The sequence below is a fragment of the Bombyx mandarina genome, chromosome 28 (genome assembly GCF_030267445.1).
Source record: "Bombyx mandarina strain Sakado chromosome 28, ASM3026744v2".
Classification (NCBI taxonomy): Eukaryota; Metazoa; Arthropoda; class Insecta; order Lepidoptera; family Bombycidae; genus Bombyx; species Bombyx mandarina.
Window position 1 is genome coordinate 5,183,308 of NC_143233.1, and position 25,711 is coordinate 5,209,018.

Sequence of the window (25,711 nt, forward strand, 5' to 3'; positions counted from 1 at the left end):
AGCGTAACATGACCATTATCAAGAACTGGTTGAGGTTGATATTGGTAATAAGGTACAGCAGAATCAAGAAAACCATATTTCAGAGCAAGTTGTTGATGGATAATCCTAGCCACTTGGTTATGTCTATGTAAGTACTCGCCGTTAGCAAACCGAGAACAGCCAGAAACAATATGTCTAATAGACTCTCCCGGACGGTGGCATGCCCGACAAATGTCGACCGTCCCATCCTTTAGTATATATTTCCGGTAGTTGTTCGTCATGATAACTTCGTCCATAATTGCAAAGATAAAACCTTCAGTTTCCCCAAAGAGGTTACTGAATCGTAACCAGGCCACGGAAGCTAATTGGTCTACATCAGGCCCTGTGAGAGCCCGGTAGAACCTACCGTGTAACTCCTTGCTCCTCCATACGGTTATGCGATCTGAAACACCCTCTACCTTCAGCCTCTTCCAATTCCCGTTAGCTAAGGATATCGGAGTTAGCCCCTTATCGACTGCAACGACATCCCGATACATATTCACGTTCATCTTAAGGAAATATTCCCTAAGGTTGTATATCTCTCGGTTATGTAGATCCTTGGCATTCAAAATACCACGACCCCCACATTTCCGAGGAATATACAACCTCATTACAGACGAACGTGGATGATGCATTCTGTATGCCGTTAACAATCGCCTGACTTTTCTGTCCAGTACGTCCAGCTCTGATTGCGTCCAACTTAGTATGCCAAAGGAATATGTTAACATAGGCATGACCCAACCATTAAACGCTCGGATTTTGTTTCCGCCTGATAAATGGCTTTTTAAGACCTTTATAAGACTACCAAAAAACCGATCTCTAAACGATTGTTTCATATCTGCGTCAACAATATTCAGCACTTCAAACATACCAAGGTACTTGTAAGTTTCCGATTCACAAAGAGACTTGAGGACCACACTATGGTTAAGTAGTAAGCAATCTGAGCTTACAACTTTACCTCTCTGTACATCTATGAATGCACATTTATCAACACCAAATTCCATCCCAATGGCTTTACTAAAACTGTCGGTTATTTTTAGTAAACTCATTAAGTCTGGTTTTTTGGAAGCAAATAATTTGAGATCATCCATGAACAAGAGATGTGATATAGCCTCAGCTCCTCTGCGAAGTCGGTAGCCTAGCGTTGAATCTTTAAGTAATGTACTTAAAGGATTAAGCGCCAAACAAAACCACAAAGGACTCAGACTGTCGCCCTGAAAGATACCCCGCTTAATCCTTATTAAATTCGGGGCAGCAGAAGAAGTCATCTGACCTGGTTGACTAAGAAACGTAGACCATTGACCCATGCATGAGCTAAGAAAGGAGCATAGTATGGGATTTATTTTATATAGCTCTAAAACTCTCATTAGCCATGTATGAGGCACAGAGTCATACGCTTTCTTAGAATCAATCCAAGCCATATGAACGTTCCTCTTACCCCGCCGAACTTGTTGAGTAATGGTCATGTCAATGAGTAGCAAATCTTTTGTACCTCGAGACCCAGCCTTACATCCATTCTGATTAGGTGATAAAATGTTATTATTAAAAATGTGGTTTTGAATTTTGATTCTCAAAATGGATGTAAGTAGCTTATAGATGGTAGGTAAGCATGTAATTGGTCTGTAATTCTTGGCATCCGAGGTATTGCCAGATTTATAAATCAAATAAGTGATACCAGATGTCATGAAATCTGGGAGTGATCCCATCTCAAGGGCCTGTTGGAATTGAGCTGCCAGGCGTTCATGTGAACTTCGGATCCACTTGATCCAGTAACTGTGCAGTCCGTCCGGTCCCGGACTTTTCCAATTTGGCATCGAACGTACTGCACGAGAAACATCAATGGCGGATATTGTTATTGGATCCATCTCTTTATACGATTCACATTCCCGCCTGACAGCTTGTATCCATTCCCCTTCAGAGTGACCAATGGGTATCGACCAAATATTTTTCCAAAATGTTGACATGTCCTCTTCATTGGCATTGTATGGCTCATCGGTCACTTGGGATTGAGATGACTCCCAGTTTCTGTATACACTTCTTTGATCTCTTTGGAAAACTCTATTCAAATGGTATCGCTCAGATCTTAGACGATACCGACGAATACGGATTGTCCAAGCATAAACTTTTTGCTTCCAGAAGTCTATGCGCTCAATAATACAGGTCATGTATTCGTTTGAGCTTATTCCAGTTCCGGCAAAAGCCTGATCGACGAAACACATAACCCGTGGACGAGTATTTCCTTTCTGGAAGCACATAAGCTTTGCTATAAGAATCCTGGCCCTATCAATTCGCTTCTCAATTCTGCACTGCCATTGTGGTTTAGTAGGGGGTCGATAGGCTGTCTGGGTTAAATTTGGAGACTTAACCTCAGCTACACGACAAACCGCTACCGCACCGCAGTACAGAAGTGAGTGCGTATCAATTAGATCCGTACTTGATTCTAAATAGGGTTTTAGAATAGAGTCCAGGGCCCCTACAAGCGAAACATTACGTCTATGCATAGGCAAACGTGGTAATCGTGGTCTAGAGCAGGAGGAAACTAACCTATATTCTTGAATAGAATCCTCCAAAGCACTACTCAAACGCTCATACGCCTGGTTACTTGCACAAACCTGTTCTTGAATTTCCTCATCGTGTTGTATTATTGGGGCGACGGTGTCAGTTACCACTTGGTTTTCTTGTGGTTCGATGGGAACAGGTAGCGCTTCGTATCGTAGTCGATCAAGAAGAGATTGGTCCAACAGCCTAAGCCGCTGGATAGCCCTCACCTGATCTGACAGTCGTTGTGTCGAAACATTCACGGTCGGGCACAATGTCTGAAACACAGAGAACATTTTTGAGCGATACGCAGAAAGGTTGGTTTCTCCCTCCGTAGCCTCATAGTACGCTCGCATGACATTCATATTTATATTTTCGTTCCAACGCATGCGAGAGCGCACTACACCACTGGTAGCGAGGACCGTAGACGGGGCATTTCGCCTCGTTGATCCCAAGCGTGCCAATGGTGGGTGGCCCCGGCGCACAGGTCTTGGCGGCGCAGGGGACGGCTGTGTTTCGTCGCTGGATAAACTTTCAATTCTCGTCGGACTTGGAGAGCCATCCGACGAACACGACGGAATACATGGTGATGTTCTTCGTGCGCCACAGGTCACCTGTCTACACTGTCGACTTGGGTTTTTCCTTAATGCAGTTGTCGTCGACATGGACGTGTCACATTGCAGTTTTCTTTAAATTCTTTATTTTCATTTTTGCATCCAACTTTACACTTTCTCTTTTTGTTTTTATCATTTTTAAAATTTTTATTATTATTATTATTATAATGACGTGTTTTAGGCGACATCGACTATTTACCATTCGGTCTACAGAATCGGACATGTAATTGCCAGCGGCCACAAAAAGAGGATTTTCATGTCGTACCGCCTTCTCCAAATGGCGCAATGACGCCGACTGTAGATACTCTCGTGCGATAGTAGTTATAAAATGCGATTGATAATTCAAACTCATAACCAATGAACGCCAATTGAGCTGGTCTACTCATGTAGGATATATTTTTTAAAACCTTGATTTAAATTAAGAAAGTATACTGGATATTTTTTTGGTTTTTGATACGATTATTGTTGTTTGATGTTAGAGTCGATGGCAGCGCAGCAGAAGCAAAGAGAGATGTCCGGCCGGTACCGTATTCACCCTGGCTCCAGGCCTCGACAGCAGCGGCACGGATTACGGGGGAGATTCGGACCACAGCACACCGGCCAATTCTCCACGACGAAGACTCACACGGGGTGAGATTTACATCGATATCATTTTCATAATATAGCTTTATTATTTTCTTAAGGGTTTGCCGAATACCCGGTCCATAGCTAGCTTTCTTAATAAGATTTTTTTTTCTTTTCTCAGCACGATGGTATTTTGACATTATGACGTTTTATGAACAGCCGAAGATGTACAAAAAAGACAATACATATCATCATCATCATTCTCCTGCCCTCCTCTCAGTTACCTAGGGTCGGTGCAACATGTTTTCTCCTTCCATACTTCCTCTATCATATACCATTTCTTCACTCACTCTTACATATATCGTTTTTCACGCAATCCATCCATTTTATAAGTCTATCTCTTCCTTTACAAAAAATACAATACATCCTCCTAAAATATCACAATACCTATTTAAAAAACAACTTTTAATAAGCATAGATACATCGTTGACTTATAAGAACGCGCAAACGATTTTGACATAAACATCATACATAATCTGTGGTCACTCTCTTGTTTTCTGTAACGAAGAAATATTATAAGTAGGTATTCCTGCCGCCCTAAATTTTTTAGCCTAATTTATTTCCAAGAAGATGAGAATCTACTTAATTTGTTTAAGAGTTTTCTCGTTTGCTTTCGTTCGCTATGGAGTACAATTTAAATAATGAACAACTGTAAAGCGTGTTCCACAAACACGGATTTAATTTTTTCTTCGGTGGATACAATTAAAACCGATTTTACGGTTTAATCTCGTAAGCAATGGAAGGCTTTGGTGACTTTTAATTTATTTTAACTATTAAAAGTGACAGTCTTTTTTTTGTAAAATGTCATTAAGTTTTTTTTATCATTTCCGGTGTTGCAAATACTCAACAGTTTTTGTTATACGTAGATATAATGATTGTTTTATAATGAAAATTAAAAAACGCGAAACTAAGCCGTAAGAGTAGTTTTTATTTTTTTCAAATATTAATTATAACTATAATTATGCTCAATTACAGCATAATTATAGTTATAATTAATGTTTGAAAAAAGGTAAATAAACATAAGGTAAATAAATATGAAAATTTTTGGAATTAAATAAAGTTTAAGTCTTTTATTTATCAATTAAGGCACTACCAAGTCTGCCGGGTCAGCTAGTCGTTAATAATTAATATTTGAAAAAAGTCTGTGTCATTTTAAATAATTATCCAACTAATTATCGAGCCACTGCAATTCACTTCCATTAATATGACATACAAAATTTTTAAATGCACTGCAAATTTTATTAAAAAAAATTTACTTATATTTGTTCGGATCATAATATTATTATAATTTTGTTGTCAACGTACTAACTACAGTCTACATCATTTTTGGAACTTTCAGTAATTTATATTGCTATTTAAATTTACCATTAAATCGGAGATACATTAACGAATTCGATTCTAATATCGATTAAACTCGATTCTCGTCACGATGACGTGCTAAATAAGCATTTACAATCGATTATTATATATTAATAGATCGAGAATGCCGTGAGAATTGAAGGATGTCCGAACAATAAATAATTACACAACTCATAACGTCGATTGACTTTTAAAACTTTTGCGTTAATCTTTCTGTTTGTGAGTCGCATTAAATAAATCCACTGTAAATTAAGTGATTGTTTAAGTGCTGAGAAATTTAATAACATGTTATATTTTCGATTGTCGCGAGTCGTAAATTAAAAGTATTTTTAATTTTAATTATTATTGCCTAGAGAGGTGGACGGGCTCACAGCCTACCAGCTGTTAAGTGGTTACCGAAACCCATAGACATTATAACATAAATGACGCCACTCACCTTGAGATAAAAGTTCTGAGTCTCACTTTTTTACCAACACAACGGCTGCCCCGCCCTTCAAGCCGAAACGCATGACTGCTTCACGGCAGAAATAGGCAGGCCGGTGGTACCTACCCGTGCGGACTCACAAGACGTTCTGTGTTTTCTTTGTTTTTATGTCCTGACATTATTTCCAATACTTTACAGATTTCGTTTTTGCTTATGACTAAGACATTGTTTGTTTGAATTTTGATTTAAAACGATAAATTAAACTTAACTAAAATTATTTAATATAATTTTGGAGGCGTCGTGGCCTAAAGGATAAGACGCCCGGTGCATTCGTATTGAGCGATGCGACTGTGCCGGTGTTCGAATCCCGCAGGTAGGTACCATTTTTTTTGATGATACACGAATGGCTTCCACTGTGAAGGAGCAACAAACAAATATTTACACCGTCCATACCCCTCAAATTATCCGCTAAGGCGGAACAAACCTCTGCTTAATGTAATCCATCTCTCATTTCGTTTACAGCCACCTATCCAATCGTTCAATGTTATTTTAAAAATCGTAAAAAACTAATATTTAACTGTCTCAGTTCGTATATTTTAGTGCGTCGTAAAAACAACGAGATTGAATGTCACATAAAGTGAGTATTGTACTCGTAAAACGCGAGAGGCTAACGAGAGGTGATAAAAGATTCAAATGTCGTCGTCGTGGCCTAAAGGATAGGACGTCCGGAGCATTCGTATGTAGCGATGCACCGGTGTTCGAATCCCGCAGCCGGGTACTAATTTTTCTAATGAAATACGTACTCAACAAATGTTCACGATTGACTTCCACGGTGAAAGAATAACACCGTGTAATAAAAAAACAAACCCACAAAATTATAATTTGCGTAATTACTGGTGGTTGCTGGAGCCCATAGACATCTACAACGTAAATGCCACAACCCGCCTCGAGACATGAGTTCTAAGGTTTCAGTATAGTTACAACGGCTGCCCCACCCTTCAAACCGAAACGCATTATTGCTTTACGGCATAAATAGGTAGGGTGGTGGTACCTACCCGTGCGGACTCAAAGATGTCCTACCACCAGTAATTAGTATTAAACGATTTTATCCCTTCACCGTGAAAGTCAATAGTGAACATTTGTTAAGTGCGTATTTCATTAGAAGAATTGGTACCCGCCTGCGGGATTCGAACACCGGTGCATCGCTCAACACGAAAGCACCGGACGTCTTATCCTTTAGGCCGCGACGACTTCGGTCAGTCAGACTTTCAGTGTTAGCACCGCCTCCGGTTTGAGCCCCGAGAGCTGACCTACACGTTAGGGTAATGCTGACATATCCTCTCAAGCCAAGGTAGGAAAAAAAAATAACAGATACATTCTGATCAAGTCACGTTTTAAAAAACATTTAGTTGTCGTATTTCTAATTAAAAGTTTTACAGTTGATCTTCATGAAATGTAAAAATAACATTCCATTATTAACCTACAGACAGCAGACGCTGAAAAGATCTATTCGTATAACAAAGTTTTTTAATGAAGAATCTTGAATAACGACGATTTAATTAAACTTCAGTTTGAAAAGTTAAAATGATGAAGACCGATTTGAATAAGTAATCTTGGATTGTGCGATAAAATAAAACTTTTATTTCTTTAAGTCATTGAGTTTTTCCGCAATTTTCAGGTTTGCGTGGACAAAGTAATACAGAGAATTGGCGTGTTTTTTTTATGTCGTAGTGAAATGTCTTCGAGCGCTTTATATAAATGCTTACCTTCTGGTTTAAAGCCTTAGGTCTTCGCTGCTTTTGCAGCACAATTAGACGATCGGCTTAAAGAAAAAGCGTGTGTGTTATCTATGTGGCTATGGAAGTAGTTATATTTCTTTGGTGTAATTGATGTTAGTAAAAACAAAAATGGAGTAGTTGAACTATTTGACGTGGACCATTATTTTACGTGAATTAAATTAAAGAAGAAGAACTAGAATCAGGGCTGGATTTAAAGTTAATGCCGCTGCTGGGCACTTATAATTAATTATACAAGAAAAAAAATTAAATTTCTTTAATTCTGGTAAATAAAAAAATCTATTATTACTTCAAATCCCCAAGGAAAGAAATTGATTAAATCATTTTGATTATTAGTTTTACCAAAAGTGCCAAAATTTTAATTCACAAATAATGGATGAATTGAATTTCTTGAACTATCAATTAAATAGAAAATTATTAATTATAGAGTTAATGAATTACATTGAGCAAGCAACCTTGATAAGAAAAAAAAAATCACTTCCAAAATTTTTCTGCCTTAAAAAATTTGCCGCCCTGGGTACTTGCCCCGACTGCCCCTAGTGTAAAATTCACCACTGACTAGAATAAAAAATAGGGAGTTACTTGTGTCTGGTCCACGAGCTATTTGTGGATTAGTACATCCAAATTCGTTCATCTCATTTTGTGTTATTGTGTATCAACATAAAACTTTCAGTTAAACAATATCAGTAAGGATTTTAATAAATCAATAAAGCTATTTCCGATTACGCGTCGACATGTATATTTTAGGTAAGATATTTAATAGATGCTTGAATCGCGCTAACGACTTTGACAGGATAAGTTTCGGACAATAACATTCGGAGCGTCGCCCCAATGAGCAATTCCACTCGCTCGGTCGAAAATCATCAATTTGTCGATTCCTTCGAATTCCTATAAACATTCCTCCCCTAAGCTACGCAATAAAAATTCTCTCATGAAATTCAAAAGTTTTAAATCAAAATACCACGCCCTGACTTGCATTTTATAGCTAATATATTATGTTCAATTGAATTAGGTCAATGACTTTTCGTGTTTGTACCTCTTCAAAATTGAATACGAAGGTTTTATTCTAAGTTTTGTGTTGTTAATTGTATTTTTATGACGGTTTAATTATTTAGATATACTGCCGTGCTTGTGATATATATACAGTAAGTGCCATGGAGACACTTTTGAGAAAAACGCGGTTTAAGATTTCAATTTTACTTTTGACATTTCTCGCGATGTATAAAGCAAACCTAAGTTTTTATAAATGTTTTAAGATAAATATAGGCTTTTGTAACAACTTGCCTATTATTATTTTTATTTAGAAATAATATCTAAATTGTAAAGCTTGAAAAAATATTTACATTTAGGGGTAGTATAATAATAATTTAGTTGATATGTTTTATTACAAGGCTTTATTAGTAGTTTAAGGGATTTTTAATATTAATAGTTAGTCAAATATTCGACTGACACGTCAAGGTTCAAATTTATTTAATATTTAACATTACTTTTATTTTATTTTGTTTTTATTTTATTGATACTCTTGTAAAGATGGGAAAATAAAGTTCCTTTTTTTTTGTTATTCTCAAACATTAGAGCTATAGTCTATAGATAAATAAAACCCACTCAGAATAATTGTTTTTTCCTATTCATATATAGATTTGTATTTTTAGACGGAATAACGTAATTTTACGAAGTATCACCAGAGTATTATTTCAATTGTGTGTAATGTAATAATAATATGTCGAACGCTATGACCCGAAATTATTTTAGACATCATCTGTCAATAGCAGAAGATAAAACTTACAGTAACTACCTATTTCATTAATTAAACAGTGGGAATACTTATGAATATCTTTGTCTATGTTGATTACTAGGGAGCTCTAAAGTAGCGCCATCTTTTGACCCATCGCAAAGGCAAGAAAACTCGCGGAAGCAGTGCTCAGCAGTAAGCGACACATGGAGTTAATAAGTGTTGATAAAGCGACAGTAATAACTAGCGCCATCTCTTATTTGTTTTCGACACTAACTTCGCAGCCGCTTGTAATTAACTTTTATTTATTGTCAATCGCTTGACATTCCTTCTTAACGGTAGGTATTTTTTAATTTTAAATAATAATAAAAAAATTGTTTTGTTTATTAAATATCAATCTAAGTAGAACAAACTATTTAACAAACAATTATTAGATTACATAATTATAAATATATACACAGAAACAAATATTACTCCCCATATTATCCTCAGGAGAAAGTTATTAGAGGAGGCCACGACCCTCAGCACTGAGGATTATCGACGCAAGGAGGAGGGATTATCCCCATAAAATCCCCATATTTTACCCCACTTAAGTCTACGGTACTAGTGCATGGACACATTGTATAAACCCTTTTCTTTGTTACACAATTCAAACTCTATAGGAATTTGTAATCAGAATGAATGAAATCAATGTACATAAGTGATTAGTTCCATTTTAGGTACAATTAAAACAATTACTAGAGTCGACCTATCATCACGTGTCTGGGGATCCTTACGTAATACAGCAGTTGATCTCTTGAGGCCAGTATAATTGACCTTACGAAAATTATAATGATGGGATGACATCACAGGCTTAACAAATCTGTTTAAGAAGTGTGTGAAATGAAGAAATTCAAAATGACAACGATTTCATTGCATATACTGGTGGTAGGACCTCTTGTGAGTCCGCGCGGGTAGGTACCACCACCCTGCCTATTTCTGCCGTGAAGCAGTAATGCGTTTCGGTTTGAAGGGTGGGGCAGCCGTTCTAACTATACTGAGACCTTAGAACTTATATCTCAAGGTGGGTGGCGCATTTACATTGTAGATGTCTATGGGCTCTAGTGACCACTTAACACCAGGTGGGCTGTGAGCTCGTCCACACAGCTAAGCAATAAAAAGATGAACGAACTCGCGGTCCTCCATCAAGTGGCCGCCAGAGTCCGTAGACATTACAGCGTGAATGCCCCCGCTACTCTTGAAAAATTGAGTCGAACTCATAATTGTATTATATAGCAGCTGCCCATCCTTCAAACTGAAAAGCATGACAGCTTCACGGGTAGGGCACGCGGAAGGAGCCGGGAATATCCAATAATGACCCATAATATGAATACCAAAGCTTATTAACGAAGACCTTGACACTATAGACACGTGCTACAGTCTTCAGGGCTACCGTCCCCTCATCCTTAAATGGGACCCCTCCGTGATTCGGTAGCCGAATGCTGACCTCAAGCGAGTTCTGTGGCAACCCTATTTTTTATATCATCATTTTAAGTGCAACCTAATAATTAGCTAATTATGGTTTCTTTCTTGTACCTATACTGTGAATTTTCAGCAAAAAAAATAATTTTCAAACTTGTTCATTCAACAGATTAAAGCATAAGCTTCAACGAAAATTAGTTAAATATTTATTAATTTGTTTAGAGGCTTCTTGTTGACGTAGGACTGAAGTGTTAATTACGAGAGTTTGTTTTATTAAGACGAGACGAGTCGACCTCAAACAAAACTGAGACAACGGTCTGCTTATTGAGGTCGTAAAATATTCAAAGGCTTCGAAATTGCCTCTCTGGCTATGACAAAAACTCAAAATCTCAATAAATTCCCGCCGTTTTATTAATAAGATCATTGAAGATTGTAATTTTATTGAATTCTAAGTACGACATTGCATTTTTGATGACGACACTAGGCCGGCTAGGAACGACTTAACATTGTGAAGTGAATCGGTCCTTGAAAATGTATAATATAATTAAATTTAAGCTCGACTTCGGTTTTAATGCAAGAACCCTAGAAAGAAAGATAAGAAAAGAGATAAAGATAAAAAAAATACATGTCATTTTCTTCGGTTTTCGTCAGTCGTAGACATAATTAAAACTACATATTTTTACGGCTTACTCTCACATTTTTTATTGTCTATAAACGATTCGAAACATTGGAAATTATATGATGACATGAAGAAGCGCAATATTAAGCCATAATATTGGTATTAATAAAAAAATGCTACATATTTTAAAGAGTAGAGTTTAATAGGTATTGAGAACTACTTTATGGGAGTCAAACTGAAAAAGTGTCTAGATGTGAGCAGGAAAATAAAATTCAAAACCCACCTAAATAGTGTTATCGTATGTAGTAAGTAGTATGAACTTCGCTTCCAATAATAACCGGGAAATAATACACTAACCGCACTAGTTCACTTGTTTCTGTACTGATTTATTTGTAATTACACTTTTTTACAATTTTTTTTATAGTTATTATATTATATAGTTTACTACAAAATACACAACCTTAGACATTTTTTTCGACTACCCCCTTTGCTTCTTTCTACGCCATTTTTAATATGATCCGTACCTACCCACTACCGCCATTGTTCCCACCAATAGTGTTGCCATATAAATAATCTGAAAATAGTTTTAATTTTAATATGCTAAATTTTAAATTATAGTTATTTCACAACAAACTTTACAATTATATAAATGTAGCAGTTGTAACTTTAATTTTAATTGAATAAACCTTAAACGTGATCTTGGAGATTTACATCACTAGCTACGGTGACGCCAATTGATTTGGTTCATTTTTGACGGACACTTCTATACTAATATTATAAAGAGGAAAGATTTGTTTGTTTGTTTGTATTGAATAGGCTCCGGAACTACTGAATCGATTTGAAGAATTCTTTCACTATTTGGAAAGTACAATATTCCCGAGTGACATAGGCTATATCTTTTTTGAAAAAAATTAGGGATCTTTACTAACACTTCAATACTATAACCTAAGGTGTAAAAAAATTACTTAAAATATTCTTTACATCGCGTGTCCTGCGAAAAATATTGATGATAGTATAAAAGAATGCACTACGACTTTGTAGAACACATTATTATTTACAAAAAGTGTCCCGACAGCATGTGTCTAACAATTATAGTTATGCCGCAATAAGTGTTCTTTTATTTAAATAAATAAAACAACGTCAAATATCGTTGACATTTTTGTTAAAGACCCGAGCGGAGCCGGAGCAGGCCGCTTGTTTCATATATAGTGCGCTCCTTAGTTTCATAGTAGACTTACTTTTATTACTTACATGAAGTGACCAGTGTGTTTAGTGCGAGTTTTTTAACGTTCTCGATAGCGTAAAAGTTAACTCAAATTTCTACGGAGCTGGAACGTTTGCCTACGTTTTCCGCTAGGGGCGCTGTTCGAACTCTATAGAAATTTTGAGTTAACTCTTACGCTATCGAGAACGTTAAAAAACTCGCAGTAAGCACACAGTTCACCTTGTTATCGGAGCCCATTGATGTCAACAACGTAAAATATTCTTACTATTATATAAAAAGGAACTAATCACAATTGTTCTGTAAGACGCTTTTTATGAGTAAATTGGTCGAATTTAATATCATTTTACCTAGTCTTGTTTCATCGCTGCATCTGTAAACACGTAGCAAAGGTTTTAATTTCTAGAATTCTTCGGAACTACGGTTTTTTTTTCCGGTGCTTTTTGTACAGTGCTATTCACGGATAACTGTATTTATTCCATTGTTTTTGTGGTATTTAACGGATAGTGCGGTGTTGATAAGTGACTTTTAACGCTGCGTACCTACATTTGCGTGGGTTTTGCGTTAGATAATTCTTGAATGAAAACATGCTCAGATTATTTGATGAGTTCGTTGGTGAGTCTGTAATGATCTATATTAATATTATAAAGAGGAAAGATTTGTTTGTTTGTTTGTTTCGAATAGGCTCCGAAACTACTGGACCGATTTGAAAAATTCTTTTTCCATTAGAAGCCGACATTGTCCCTGATGAACATAGGTTACTTTTTAAAAAAAAAAAACATTTTATTTTTTTGGTTTCATGTGTGTTTTAATGTTTCCGAAGCGAAGCGAGGGCGGGTCGCTAGTTTTTATAGTATATTTGACGATATATGTTTACTTAAGGACTATTAAGGACACCGCCACGTCTCTACTTTTATTATAGATGTTTTATTTATTATATCAAAGAGAGCACTGACCTAGAAAGTGTCCGGCAAAAGGAAGAGAGGCCGCCCCAGAACAACTTGGCGTAGCTCGGTGGAGCAGGAGCTAGATGTCTTGGGCATGGCGTGGGAGAAGCTAGAATAGACTGCCCAAGTAAATGGAAAAAAAAATGATTCGAGCCCTACACCCCAGCAGAGGGTAATAGGAAAGAATGATGATGATGATTTACTGTATTATGTGCTGTTCAATTCCTTGCTCTAGGCTTTCAGAGAGTCTGTTATAGCAAATATACATTTCTGCAAATTAGGACCAGGCCTCAGATAGCTGGTAATGCGTGAAGAAAATCGTTCTCCGAGACCTAGCAGAGTTTAGAGAAATCATAACATTCACGCAATAACTGTGGGGATCGCTAGTAATTGTGATACCGACATAATAGTATTCACTACGATATTAGTAATTCAGCTTGAATTCATGCGTCAGTATTAGTCGAGAAAAATATTTTACAGGCAGCCCTGTTATAATTTTTAACAGATTACTAGCTGACCCGGCAGACTTCGTAGTGCCTCAATCGAGAAATAAAAGACCTAAACTTTTGTATAAAATAAACTTAAAACAAACAAAAGGAATCCGTCCGGAAAATTATAATTTTTATTTAGTTCCGAGCATTTTCATATTTATCTACCTTCTAAACCTTCTCTGGACTTCCACAAATAATTCAAGACCAAAATTAGCCAAATCGGTCCAGCCGTTCTCGAGTTTTAGCGAGACTAACGAACAGCAATTCGTTTTTATATATAAAGATTACGTAACGTATATGCTAAAAAACGATGAAACATAACATTTTGATGCTATAGCCAAAACAATACTTTTTTTTATTGCTTAGATGGGTGGACGAGCACACAGCCCACCTGGTGTTAAGTGGTTACTAGAGCCCATAGACATTTACGCGCATTTAGGCGCATTTATGTTGTAGACGTCTATGGGCTCCAGTAACCACTTAACACCATGTGGGCTGTGAGCTCGTCTACACATCTAAACAATAAAAAAAGCTTGGATTTATGAGTATTTGTTGTATATCTATATCATGACATCTATATACATAAAAGAAAGTCTTGTTAGTTACACTATTTATAACTCAAGAACGGTTGAACTGATTTGGCTGAAAATTGGTGGGGAGGTAGCTTAGAACCAGGAGAAGGACATAGGATACTTTTGATCACTTTCTCCTGGGATGTGATATAAAACGTGGTATAACAAAACGCAACTGATATGGAATAACAAAACGCAACTGACAGCTAAACATAATGTTGTCTATGGTTAAATACAGTACAATTTTGAACTTGACCGGTTGATGTGTTTGCTTCGAGTTTCTATTAGCGTATTGTGCCGAGATAGGTAATTATTAAGAAAGCCATGCCGCGACCAACACGATCAAATCTTTCTAGACGAAGCCGTAATGCAACTAGGATTCGAAACATTGCGAGTGAAAGGACTAAAGAAAAAAAGAAAATATAATAATAATAATAACAACTAAAATACATGGCCAATAAAGAATCATTAAAATACTTGCTTTTTTAATTTACATTAATTAACCAAATAAAAAAATCGATCTTGATAAAACAAAGGTCTGCTCATTCATTGCCTCTAAGGCGGAATAAAGTTCGCCGGGTCAACTAGTAAGTGATAAAGCGCTAGTAACATTCTTTTATTAGCTTGGTATTATTGTGTGTAAATGAATATTGAAAGGCCATTGGTACCGGCTAAAATTCGTCTGATTAACTTGAAAATTTTCACACGCAACAATTTTTTATAATTTCGCTCTAATATCCTTACCAGTATCGAAAGGATAACATTAAAAGGTTGACATTTTATTGGTGGTAGGATCTCTTGTTAGTCCGCGCGGGTAGGTACCACCGCCCTGCCTATTTCTGCCGTGAAGCAATAATGCGTTTCGGTTTGAAGGGCGGGGCAGCCGTTGTAACTATACTGAGATCTTAGAACTTATATCTCAAGGTGGGTGGCGCATTTACGTTGTAGATGTCTATGGGCTCCAGTAACCGCTTAACATCGGATGGGCTGCATCTAAGCAATAAAAAAAAACCACATTAATTTTAGTTTTGTTTGATGTTTTTTTTATGTATTAAGCTTTGACTGACTCGGCGTTGTAGTAATTAACGCCCGTGACTAGCATCGAGGGTTGTGGGTTCGATACCCACATAGGGTCAACATTGTGTGATGAACAAGTTTGTTTGGTCTTTGTCTGGGTTTTTGTTGTATATATGTATATGTTTAAACGTATATAAGTATGTATGTCAGTCTCTAGTACCCATAACAAAAGGAATCCTAATTTAAGGCTGGATGACCGTACCTTTTTGTTAAACTACATTTATGTAGGATGGTATGGCGAAATCTAGTGGATATTTAGTTTAAGAACAAAATCTTTTTTTTTTTTTTTCGAAAATATAAAAACACTGTCCATAATATGGCCATGTCATTTTAAAATAAAATTATCTATTAATTAGATCTTCCCGCTTATATTATTTCGGATAATGTTATACGCTAAACTCTAAATGAACACTGCCTCAATCTCTTAATATACAATGCGGTATTGCGAACTTTTAGTAATATGACAGGCTGTCTACAGGGTACGGGCTTAGATCGTGACCCGATTCCACGGTACGGATTTAACTTCCAAGCCACGTTCAGGCAGTGACATTTGATATACTATCTACTTAGTCTGGCCTTATGGCCAGTATTTATATACTGTTACAATTAAAAATAAACAAAATATTACCTATATTTGAATTTGGAATCTGTCATTTTTATTTGATTGCTCATTGAGTTTTCTCATTTTGGCGCCAATACATTGTACAATATTTTGCGATATTAAAATGGAGTGGGGTGATAAAGAGAACCGAATCGCTGTGATTGCATTACACGAAGTAGGTATGGAGCCAAAAGCAATTTTTAAAACTCTCCATACGCTTGGTATTAGTAAAATGTTTGTGACCCGACTTAAAATAGGTGCAATGAGACCTCCTCTGCTTGTGACAGAAAAATATCTGGCCGTCTACGTAGTGTTCGTAGGAAAAAGGTGGTTAAAGCAGTAAGGGAAAGAATTCGAAGAAATCCTGTACGAAAGCAAAAGATTTTATCTCTGGAAATGAAGATAGCACCTAGAACCATGTCGCGTATTTTAAAAGATGACTTAGGACTTACAGCCTACAAGAGACGTACTGGTCATTTCTTAACTGATAATTTAAAAGAGAATAGGGTGGTAAAATCGAAACTACTACTGAAGTGGTACGCAAAGGGAGGTCATAGAAAATTTTTGTTTACGGATGAGATTTTTTTTACAATTGAGCAACATTTTAACAAACATAATGATCGTATTTATGCTCAAAGCTCTAAGGAAGCTTCCCAATTAGTCGACAGAGTGCAACGTGGGCACTATCCGACTTCAGTGATGGTCTGGTGGGGTATTAGCTATGAAGGAGTGACTGAGCCATACTTTTGTGAAAAAGGTATCAAAACATCGGCACAAGTGTATCAAGATAGATACCATTCTTGAGAAGGTAGTGAAGCCCCTTAACAACACCATGTTAAATAATCAAGAATGGTCCTTCCAGCAAGACTCGGTGCCAGGTCATAAAGCTCGGTCTACGCAGTCTTGGTTGGAAACGAACGTTTCGGACTTAATCAGAGCTGAAAACTGGCCTTCGTCTAGTCCCGATCTTAATCCGCTGGATTATGATTTATGGTCAGTTTTAGAGAGTACGGCTTGCTCTAAACGCCATGATAATTTTGAGTTCCTAAAACAATCCGTACAATTGGCAGTGAAAAATTTTCCCATGGAAAGAGTGCGTGCTTCTATTGATAACTGGCCTCAACGCATGTTGCTTAAGCTGTTTAAAGTCTAGAAATTTGGCATTTGGTGACCATTGTAAATCTTATTAAACCGATTACCTAGCCGTTGGTGTGATCAAGTAACCGCTATAACTGGGTTGCCAGTCGCAACCGCCATTCGAGCAGCTGAGGACCGGACGAGATGGAAACAGCTCACGAGACAGGCAACGGTCAAGTTTCAGGGACACGACCTTCAGCAATGAAGAAAGCGACGAAGAAGAAGAAGAAGAAGTAAATCTTAAGATCTCAGGACTGCTGTCCTTACTAAGCACATAGGTCGGCTGATAGGAACCAACGAAATTAACATTGGCCTGAGATAAAACCACCATATTTCTTCCAAAGGGAATCTTGGCCGGAGATCCTCTCTCTTCCAATGGGCGTCGTAAAATACTAAGGAATTTACCATTTTTTTATTTTATTTTTTTATTGCTTAGATGGGTGGACGAGCTCACAGCCCACCTGGTGTTAAGTGGTTACTGGAGCCTATAGACGTCTACAACGTAAATGCGCCACCCACCTTGAGATATAAGTTCGAAGGTCTCAAGTATAGTTACAACGGCTTCCCCACCCTTCAAACCGAAACGCATTACTGCTTCACGGCAGAAATAAGCAGGGTGGTGGTACCTACCCGCGCGGACTCTCAAGAGGTCCTACCACCAGTAAATGAGAACCAGAGAATGAGTACCGGTGTTTTCTGAGTATTTTGATAGCGCACTGCGATCTTCAACTCACATTTACTTGTGGTATGACATATTGTTAGTTTGCGGATAGGTACCACTATTCTGCCTATTACTTTCGCCTAAGGGTTATTTTTTATTGCATATATGGGTGGTCGAGCTCACAGCCCACCTGCTGTTAAGTGTTTACCGGATCTCATAGAAATCTACAACGTTAATGCCGCCACCCACCTTGAGATGTGAGTTCTAAGGTCTCAATAAAGTTACAACGGCTGCCCCACCGTTCAAATCGAAACGCATTACTGCTTCACCGCAGAAATAGGCGGAGTGGTGGTACCTACCCGTACGGACTCACAAGAGGTCCTACCACTGGTAAAAAATGACCTAACAGCTCAAGTCTAGCTGTGTGTGTAATGAATTTATTTACATACTACCGAATCGGAATGGTGACCCGCTGAGAAGATCCAGTGAGAAACAGAGAAATCCAGGCTAATTTTCACGTCGTCACCATGAATACGGTTACGGTTACGGCAAGAACGGAATGTATGAAAAGAGTGTGGAACGGATTGTTAAGATATGAGTTAGAGAAAACGGAAAGAAAGGGAGAAGAGAATGGCAGACTGAATGACAGAGAAAAGGAAGATGGCGAAGACGGTTGAAAAATGAGCAAGATGTAATAAAAGTGTTAATTATTATTTATTTTTATAACATAAGATTTTGGAACAGTGGAAGTTTTATTTTATGCGCTGCGATCCCTATTCTACAAAATATATAATATGCGTCACCTTAACTAGTAGGTGAGCTCACGGGGCTCAAACCTGACGATGTTGCTAACACGAACCCTAGCAAGAGCCGTGCTTCGCAGAATATAACACCAGATCGGAAACGCGGCCCACTGAGAAGACCCGGCGAAAAACTCAGTGGGTTAATTTACTCGCCGAGCCCTTCGTCGCAAGCGACGGGTTCGACGAGAACGATGACCGGACCATACGCCTGCTCCTTAGCCTAGTAGTAAGCATCTAATAACAGTGTTAATAAATCAGGTGAAACGATTTCATATAAGGCTGAATCCACTAATCCCCTAACTAATTCACTAACCCGGTGACTCATTGTGCATCGCCGCGAACTATAAAACCTTTATACAAAGACACAGAGAGAAGCGTTCATACACAATTCATACATACTTTCATACATTATACAATCCACGTTCTATTCTTTTCGTTATTCGATATAACATCCGTGAGATCCGCGTGGCATTCTCTGCAGCTGGACATCGCCTATTTCTTTAACATACAGATACCGATCTACGTGTTACAAGCGCCCTGTATACAGAAGTATAGGGTGTTCCAATAAGATGTTTCGTTTTAAATATCCCCCTCATTCTAACAGTCGAATGAACCAAAATATCGTATTGGAACACCCTGTATTTGTTTTTCGATTGTAAATATTAGATTAGAGTACGTTGCGGTATTTTGTCAGGCGTATAACCTTTATGTACAATTTAGGGTTGGCGAAATATGTTAAAAATAAAATAAATACCTTAGTAACAAGTTATTTGCTAAATTACTGCAAATTGGATAGTTCGTTGGCAGGCAGGTCGTGCTTTGCAAACTTTAACAACCACTATTTTACCGTGAAGCAGTAACGCGTTTCGGTTTGAAGGGCGGGGCAGCCGTTGTAATTATACTGACACCATAGAACTTATAGCTCAAGGTGGGTGGCGCATTTACGTTGTAGATGTCTATTGGCTCCTGTTACCACTTAACACCAGGTGGGCTGTGAGCTCGTCTAACCATCTCATCATTATCCTGCCCTTCACCCAGTTACCTGGGGTCGGCGCAACATGTTTTCTCCTTCGATACTCCTCTATCATATACAATTTCTTCGCTCACTCCCCTCTTACCCATATCGTCTTTCACGCAATCCATCCATTTCTTCTTAGGTCTACCACTTCCTCTATATGCTTCGACATTCATAGTTAACATTTTCTTATCAACCTCATTTTCATTTCGTCTCATCACATGTCCATACCATCCCAAACGCGCACTTCTCAGCTTCTCTGTCACAGGTGCCACTTTCAGACTTCCTCTAACATATTCATTCCGTGTTCTATCCATTCTCGTTACTCCACACATCCATCGCAACATTCGCATCTCTGCTGCATGCAATCGCCTTTCATTCGCCTCGTCTAGCCATCTAAGCAATAAAAATAAGAAATTTTCGGAATTTTCGGAGGTGCTCGGATGGCTAATAGTGAATCCCACCCCCCTGCCTGAGTCCGTCCTGATGAAACTGGAAAGGCTGGCAGTAGTTTCTGTCACTCACGTTTATTTCTTCCTTTATTCACATACTGCTAACTCCCTATCTTAATAAATACTTTGAAACTAAGAGATATCTGCGGAATAGTATCGTTCGTAAAAGGCAACCTCAGTCGAACGGGTTGACGAATAATAAAGATATCTGGGAATGGCTAACCTACCTTGAATTGGTTTAGGGTTACCGTGTAGAACGAATTCCGGAATCTATACTAATATTATAAAGCTGAAGAGTTTGTTTGTTTGAACGCGCTAATCTCAGGAACTACTGGTCCGATTTGAAAAATTCCTTCAGTGTTAGATAGTCCATTTATTGAGGAAGACTATAGACTATATAACATCACGGTAAGACCGATACAAGTGGAGCATCAATAAAGAATGTTTCAAAATATTTTCACTTTCTACGTAAATGAAGTGGGTGGTAAAATTTAGCGTTATGCCAAAGTAACTATTTCACGCGGACGGAGTCGCGGGCGAAAGCTAGTGGTATTATAATTTTCAAATAAGTCGGACATTTTTAAACCGATGAATGTTTATGCTCGTAATTGCATGAATTGAAGTGTATTTTTGTTTTTTTTTTAGGTAAAATAATTCGTCATTTTGAGTTACATGTACAAAAAATAGTCGAAAGAAGTTATGTTATTGCTAATTCACATGTGCCAATGGTATTATTAATGTATAACGGTCGACTTTTAAAACGTTAAAAAATATATTATATCTACTTTTTTAAAACTCCGAGTGGAAAAATCCGCTTTATAATACATAACATTGCTGAGAAAATCACGTTGGTCTATTGTTTTTTTTTATTGCTTCGATGGGTGGACGAGCTCACAGCCCACCTAGTGTTAAGTGGTTACTGAAGCCCATAGACATTTACAACGTAAATGCGCTGCCCACCTTGAGATATGTCCTAAGATCTCAGTATAGTTACAACGGCCCTACCCTTCAAACCGAACCTACCACCAGTAATTACGCAAATTATAATTTTGTGGGTTTAATTTTTATAACACAGTGCTATTCCTTCACCGTGGAAGTTAATCGTAAACTTTTGTTGAGTACGTATTATATTTCATTAGAAAAATTGGTACACGCCTTGTATTCGAATACCGGTGCATCGCTCAACACGAATGCACAGGTCGTCTTAAACTTTAGACCACGACGACTTTTTACGTGCCGTGTGATTCCCCGAACGTAGATTTGCCCAACAAAACACAATTTTAGGAGCTTCATGTGTCTAGTCTAGCAACATTTTCAGTATTCAGCACCGCGCTCCGTGAGGTTGGACGTCTCCTTGAAGTCGTCTCCGAATAGCGTTCGCGCCTATTTTTTTTTGGTTTTGTAAAATATAGGGTTTGTTCTGATATAACTCAAACATTATTTAGGGCGTGTCGTGAAGTTCGAACCGGAACTTAAAGTATTCAGGGCGTTTCTGAAGTTTTAAGTGACAGTGTTTAACGTGAGAAATCAATTGAAATGTTCTCTTCGTCTTTGTAAACCACGTTACAGATGTCGAAGCTAAATTTGCTAACATAAATAGTGAATTAGTGAACGAATTTACTTAAGAATATATGTAATGTGATTGTACAAAAATGACACTCATAAAATTTGCAAATTTTGATTTCACAAATAAGCACAATAGGTGATAATTCAAATAAAAACATAATGTATTTTTTATAATATTTACGTGATGTTATAGTTTATAAATCATTGATTAACAGGTTTCTTAATCCGATTAAACATCTAGATCCGTTGATAAAATTATGAATATAAATTCGCTTTCTTGAGTGACTCTTTTCAAGTTTAAATATTCGTAACTTTTCTAGAATTTCTCAATTATATTGAATGATTCTTTACGAATTCAAGAATAACTTAACTACGTAATGATGGACATCAAAGCATACTCTATTTATTAACAAATAAAAGCCCAATTGATTGAATCAATCGGCTATCAGAATTAAATGAAATAGATTGAATTAGTTTCGTATTCTAGTTTCGCTTACGACTTGGTGACTGGCAATATCAATGGTTTGTAGATTTTAAAGTATACGTCAGCTGGGGTTTTCTTTGTATATTACCCTCAGACACAGCCCACTGAGTTACTCGCCGGATCTTCTCAGTGGGTCGCGATTCCGAGCCGGTGGTAGATCCTGCGAAGCACGGCTCTTGCTAGGGTTCGTGTTAGCAACGTCATCAGGTTTGAGCCCCGTGAGCTCACCTACTAGTTAAGGCGACGCTGATATAGCCTCTCAAGGCTATCAGCTTAGGTAGGAAAAAAAAAAAACTTTGTATGGACTATGATTCCAACTTAAAATTAGATGGGCTGAGAAATGAAATTCTTGGAAATGAATGCCCTCCATCAAGAGTGATTAGGATCTAAGGTCTTCCGGATCGGACTGTGCACAAATTAGCCCATCAGCTGGGAGAGCCTATAGGCAATAGGCCCCTTATGCCTCCGATGCTGAGTACCCATACTACGTAACTTTACTATATTGCCTATTTAAAGGCTTTTTTTTTCTCTACCTTATCCCACTAGGTGGGGTCGGCACAGCAAATTTTTCTCTTCCATTCTCTTCTATCAGCCGTCATCTCAACACTCACTCCTCTCTCTCTCATATCGTCATTCACACACTCCATCCATGTCTTCTTCGGTCGACCTCTTCCCCCTCTACCTTGCACTACCATTTCCATACATCTCCTAAGGCTATTCTAATATCATTGAAACTTGTCTATGGATGCGCCATAACCTTTTCCGTGTATTCCTTAAAAAAATAAATGAAAACCAATCCTTATATTATACAAATGGACGAATCGCATTCACGTTGTATCTTTCAAAATTATGTTAATTTTATGTATGCTTTGAATCCTTATACATTTCTCCGTACACGGGTAAATAATTTTTTATTCATATATCCTCGATACTACTTTCAGTGGCTGGAATTCAAGTGAATTTTAAGTGAGTAATTCAGTTGAAACGCTGCATAAAATATAAATCGAGATAATTATTTGAAATATAGATAGGTAATAACAAAAGGGCCATTTAATTCGTTTACGACAAGTTATTATTTTTTTTTTTTATTGCTTAGACAGGTGGACGAACTCACAGCCCACCTGGCGTTAAGTGGTTACTGGAGGCCATAGACATCTACAACGTAAATGCGCCACCCACCTTGAGATATAAGTTCTAAGGTCTCAGTACAGTTAGAACGGCTGCCCCACCCTTCAAACCGAAACGCATTACTGTTTCACGACAGAAATAGGCGGGGCGGTGGTACCTACCCGTGCGGATCACAAGAGGTCTTACCACCAGTTAATAGTCAGAGTGTCGTGACACACATTATGTTGGGCATATTTAAAAAAAAAAAATTGCTTAGGTAGATAGGCGACCTCACGATCCACCGGATCCCCGGTGTTAGGTGGTCACCGGAACCCATAGACATAAATGTCATAAATGCCGTCACCCACCCTGAGATATGGGTTCTAACTCTCAGTTTTTACAGTACAACTGCTGTCCCACCCTTCAAACCAAAACGCATTCCATTACGCCAATATAGGCAGGGCGGTGGTACCTACCCGCGCGGACTCACAAGACGGGCGCGTCTTACCACCAGTTATTACGCAAATTATAATTTTTGCGGGTTCCGTTTGTTTTTACATGATGGTATTCTTTCACCGTGAAAGTCGATCGTGAATATTTAAGTACGTATTTCATAAAAAAAGTTCAAGGACAGATATCACCAGTAGAGAGTGGTTTGTTGTTCCCGGGATTGCTGACATTCAGAAAGGCGTCGACCAGACATCATCAGACGGGCCGTATTTCTCGTCTGTCTGCAAACACAAAAAAGCCAGTTTCACTAATCACTAACATAAAGGGTCAATTTAGGTCAAAAGTTAACCACTTATAAATAGCCCTGCATTAGATTAAATTACCTTGCATTGCAAATGAGTTTATTATAATTTTTCTGTTCATTTTTTTTTAAATTTTAACCATCGGTATATAATAATATTTATAATAATATTTTATATAATAATAATAATAATATTTTATTTTTTTACAAACTGGCTCATCGTTATAATTTTATCCCAGACAGAAACCATCGTCTCAAATATTGGCGTCTTTTTTTTTTCACATTCGCCAAATACATTCTAAACGAAAACATACTTTGCGGGAAAGTTGTATGTAATTTCCTCTTAATTCATAATCGGCCGATTGACGCTTATGATGATTTACATGTTATTAAATCTCTTGTAATAAAAAATCTTGCTTTTTATCTATTGGCAACATTAAAAAGAATAATATTGATGTTCTAGGACTTTTTGGCGGAGACGCGAGGAGTGAAGTTGCGTGGTTTATTTTATTTTGTCTATTTAGTGTTTCTTCAAGTTTAAATGTATAATAACGGTGGCTTATTAACTGTTTAATATCAGTGAAAGTGCACAAATCTGGGAAAATGAAACAAAGCCGCTGGACGTAACTTCTCGGGATCCTCCAAAAAGTTCACTGAAAAAATCTCAGAAAACGACCATCATTTTACGAAGATTATATTTCATCCCATGTCATCTTATCTCATTTCATTTAATTTCATCCCAGTTGATTAATGTTTCAAATTAATCATCTTCATTTCATTTCATTTCACTACATATTATCATTTTTCATAAAAATAAGACATGATAAAATAAAAATAAGACATGACTTAAAGGTCTTAGTTCCAGGTCATAAAACCTTTTTAAAAAACCCACGTCTTTTGCAATTTTTCTTATTTTGAATATTTCTTTATTATTTCTTTTTTTAATAAATTATATTTTATTCTTCTATTTTATTATAATTTCTTATTGTCTTTTTTAATATTATTAAATATAATATTCTGCACTGAGCCTATTGGTGTTATATAACTAATATAAACGCCACCATTTACCATCTAATCCGTTAATTTTCATTCATCGTTCAACAACCCCTGCCATCAGCCTTCGTATTTAGCTGTCGGTTCAGAGCTTGACTCGCGTCAAACCCTTTTCAATCTAAGTCGAAAACAACATACATTATTAATGATAATCTAGAAATTTCCGCTTTCAAATTACTGCCTGGATTTTAGTTATACAGAGACAAGTTAAATGCCTTAAAAGAATTCTGGCCATAAATACTGTTACAAAGGAAAACAAAAAAAAATCTATGGTAAATAACATTTATTGGCGCCAAAATGAGAAAACTCAATGAGCAATCATATAAAAATGACAGATTCCAAATTCAAATGTAATATTTTGTTTATTTTTAATTGTAATAGTATTTATGGCCAGACTACGTATACTTATAATATTATAAAGTGGAAAGATTTGTTTGTTTGTTTGTATTGAATGGGCTCCGAAACTACTGAATAGATTTGAAAAATTCTTTCACTGTTTGAATACTACACTATTCCCGAGTGACGTAGGCTATAATCTTTTTTGAAAAAAATTAGGAATCCTTAATAAAACTCCATTAATGTAACCC

General features: G+C 37.2%; 1 protein-coding gene across 3 annotated transcripts in view; it reads left to right on the forward strand.

The window, feature by feature from the left end:
* The window catches only part of Mctp (multiple C2 domain and transmembrane region protein), a 143,886-nt gene that overhangs the window by 52,193 nt on the left and 65,982 nt on the right, over positions 1–25,711 (forward strand). For 2 of the 3 annotated variants that reach the window (XM_089739195.1, XM_089739194.1), the window contains exon 4: positions 3,650–3,800. In XM_089739195.1, coding sequence (XP_089595321.1) covers positions 3,650–3,800 — 151 coding nt within the window. Of the gene's footprint in view, positions 1–3,649; positions 3,801–12,872; positions 13,023–25,711 lie in introns of those variants that run through there. The other variant, XM_089739202.1, reaches the window with a different exon arrangement.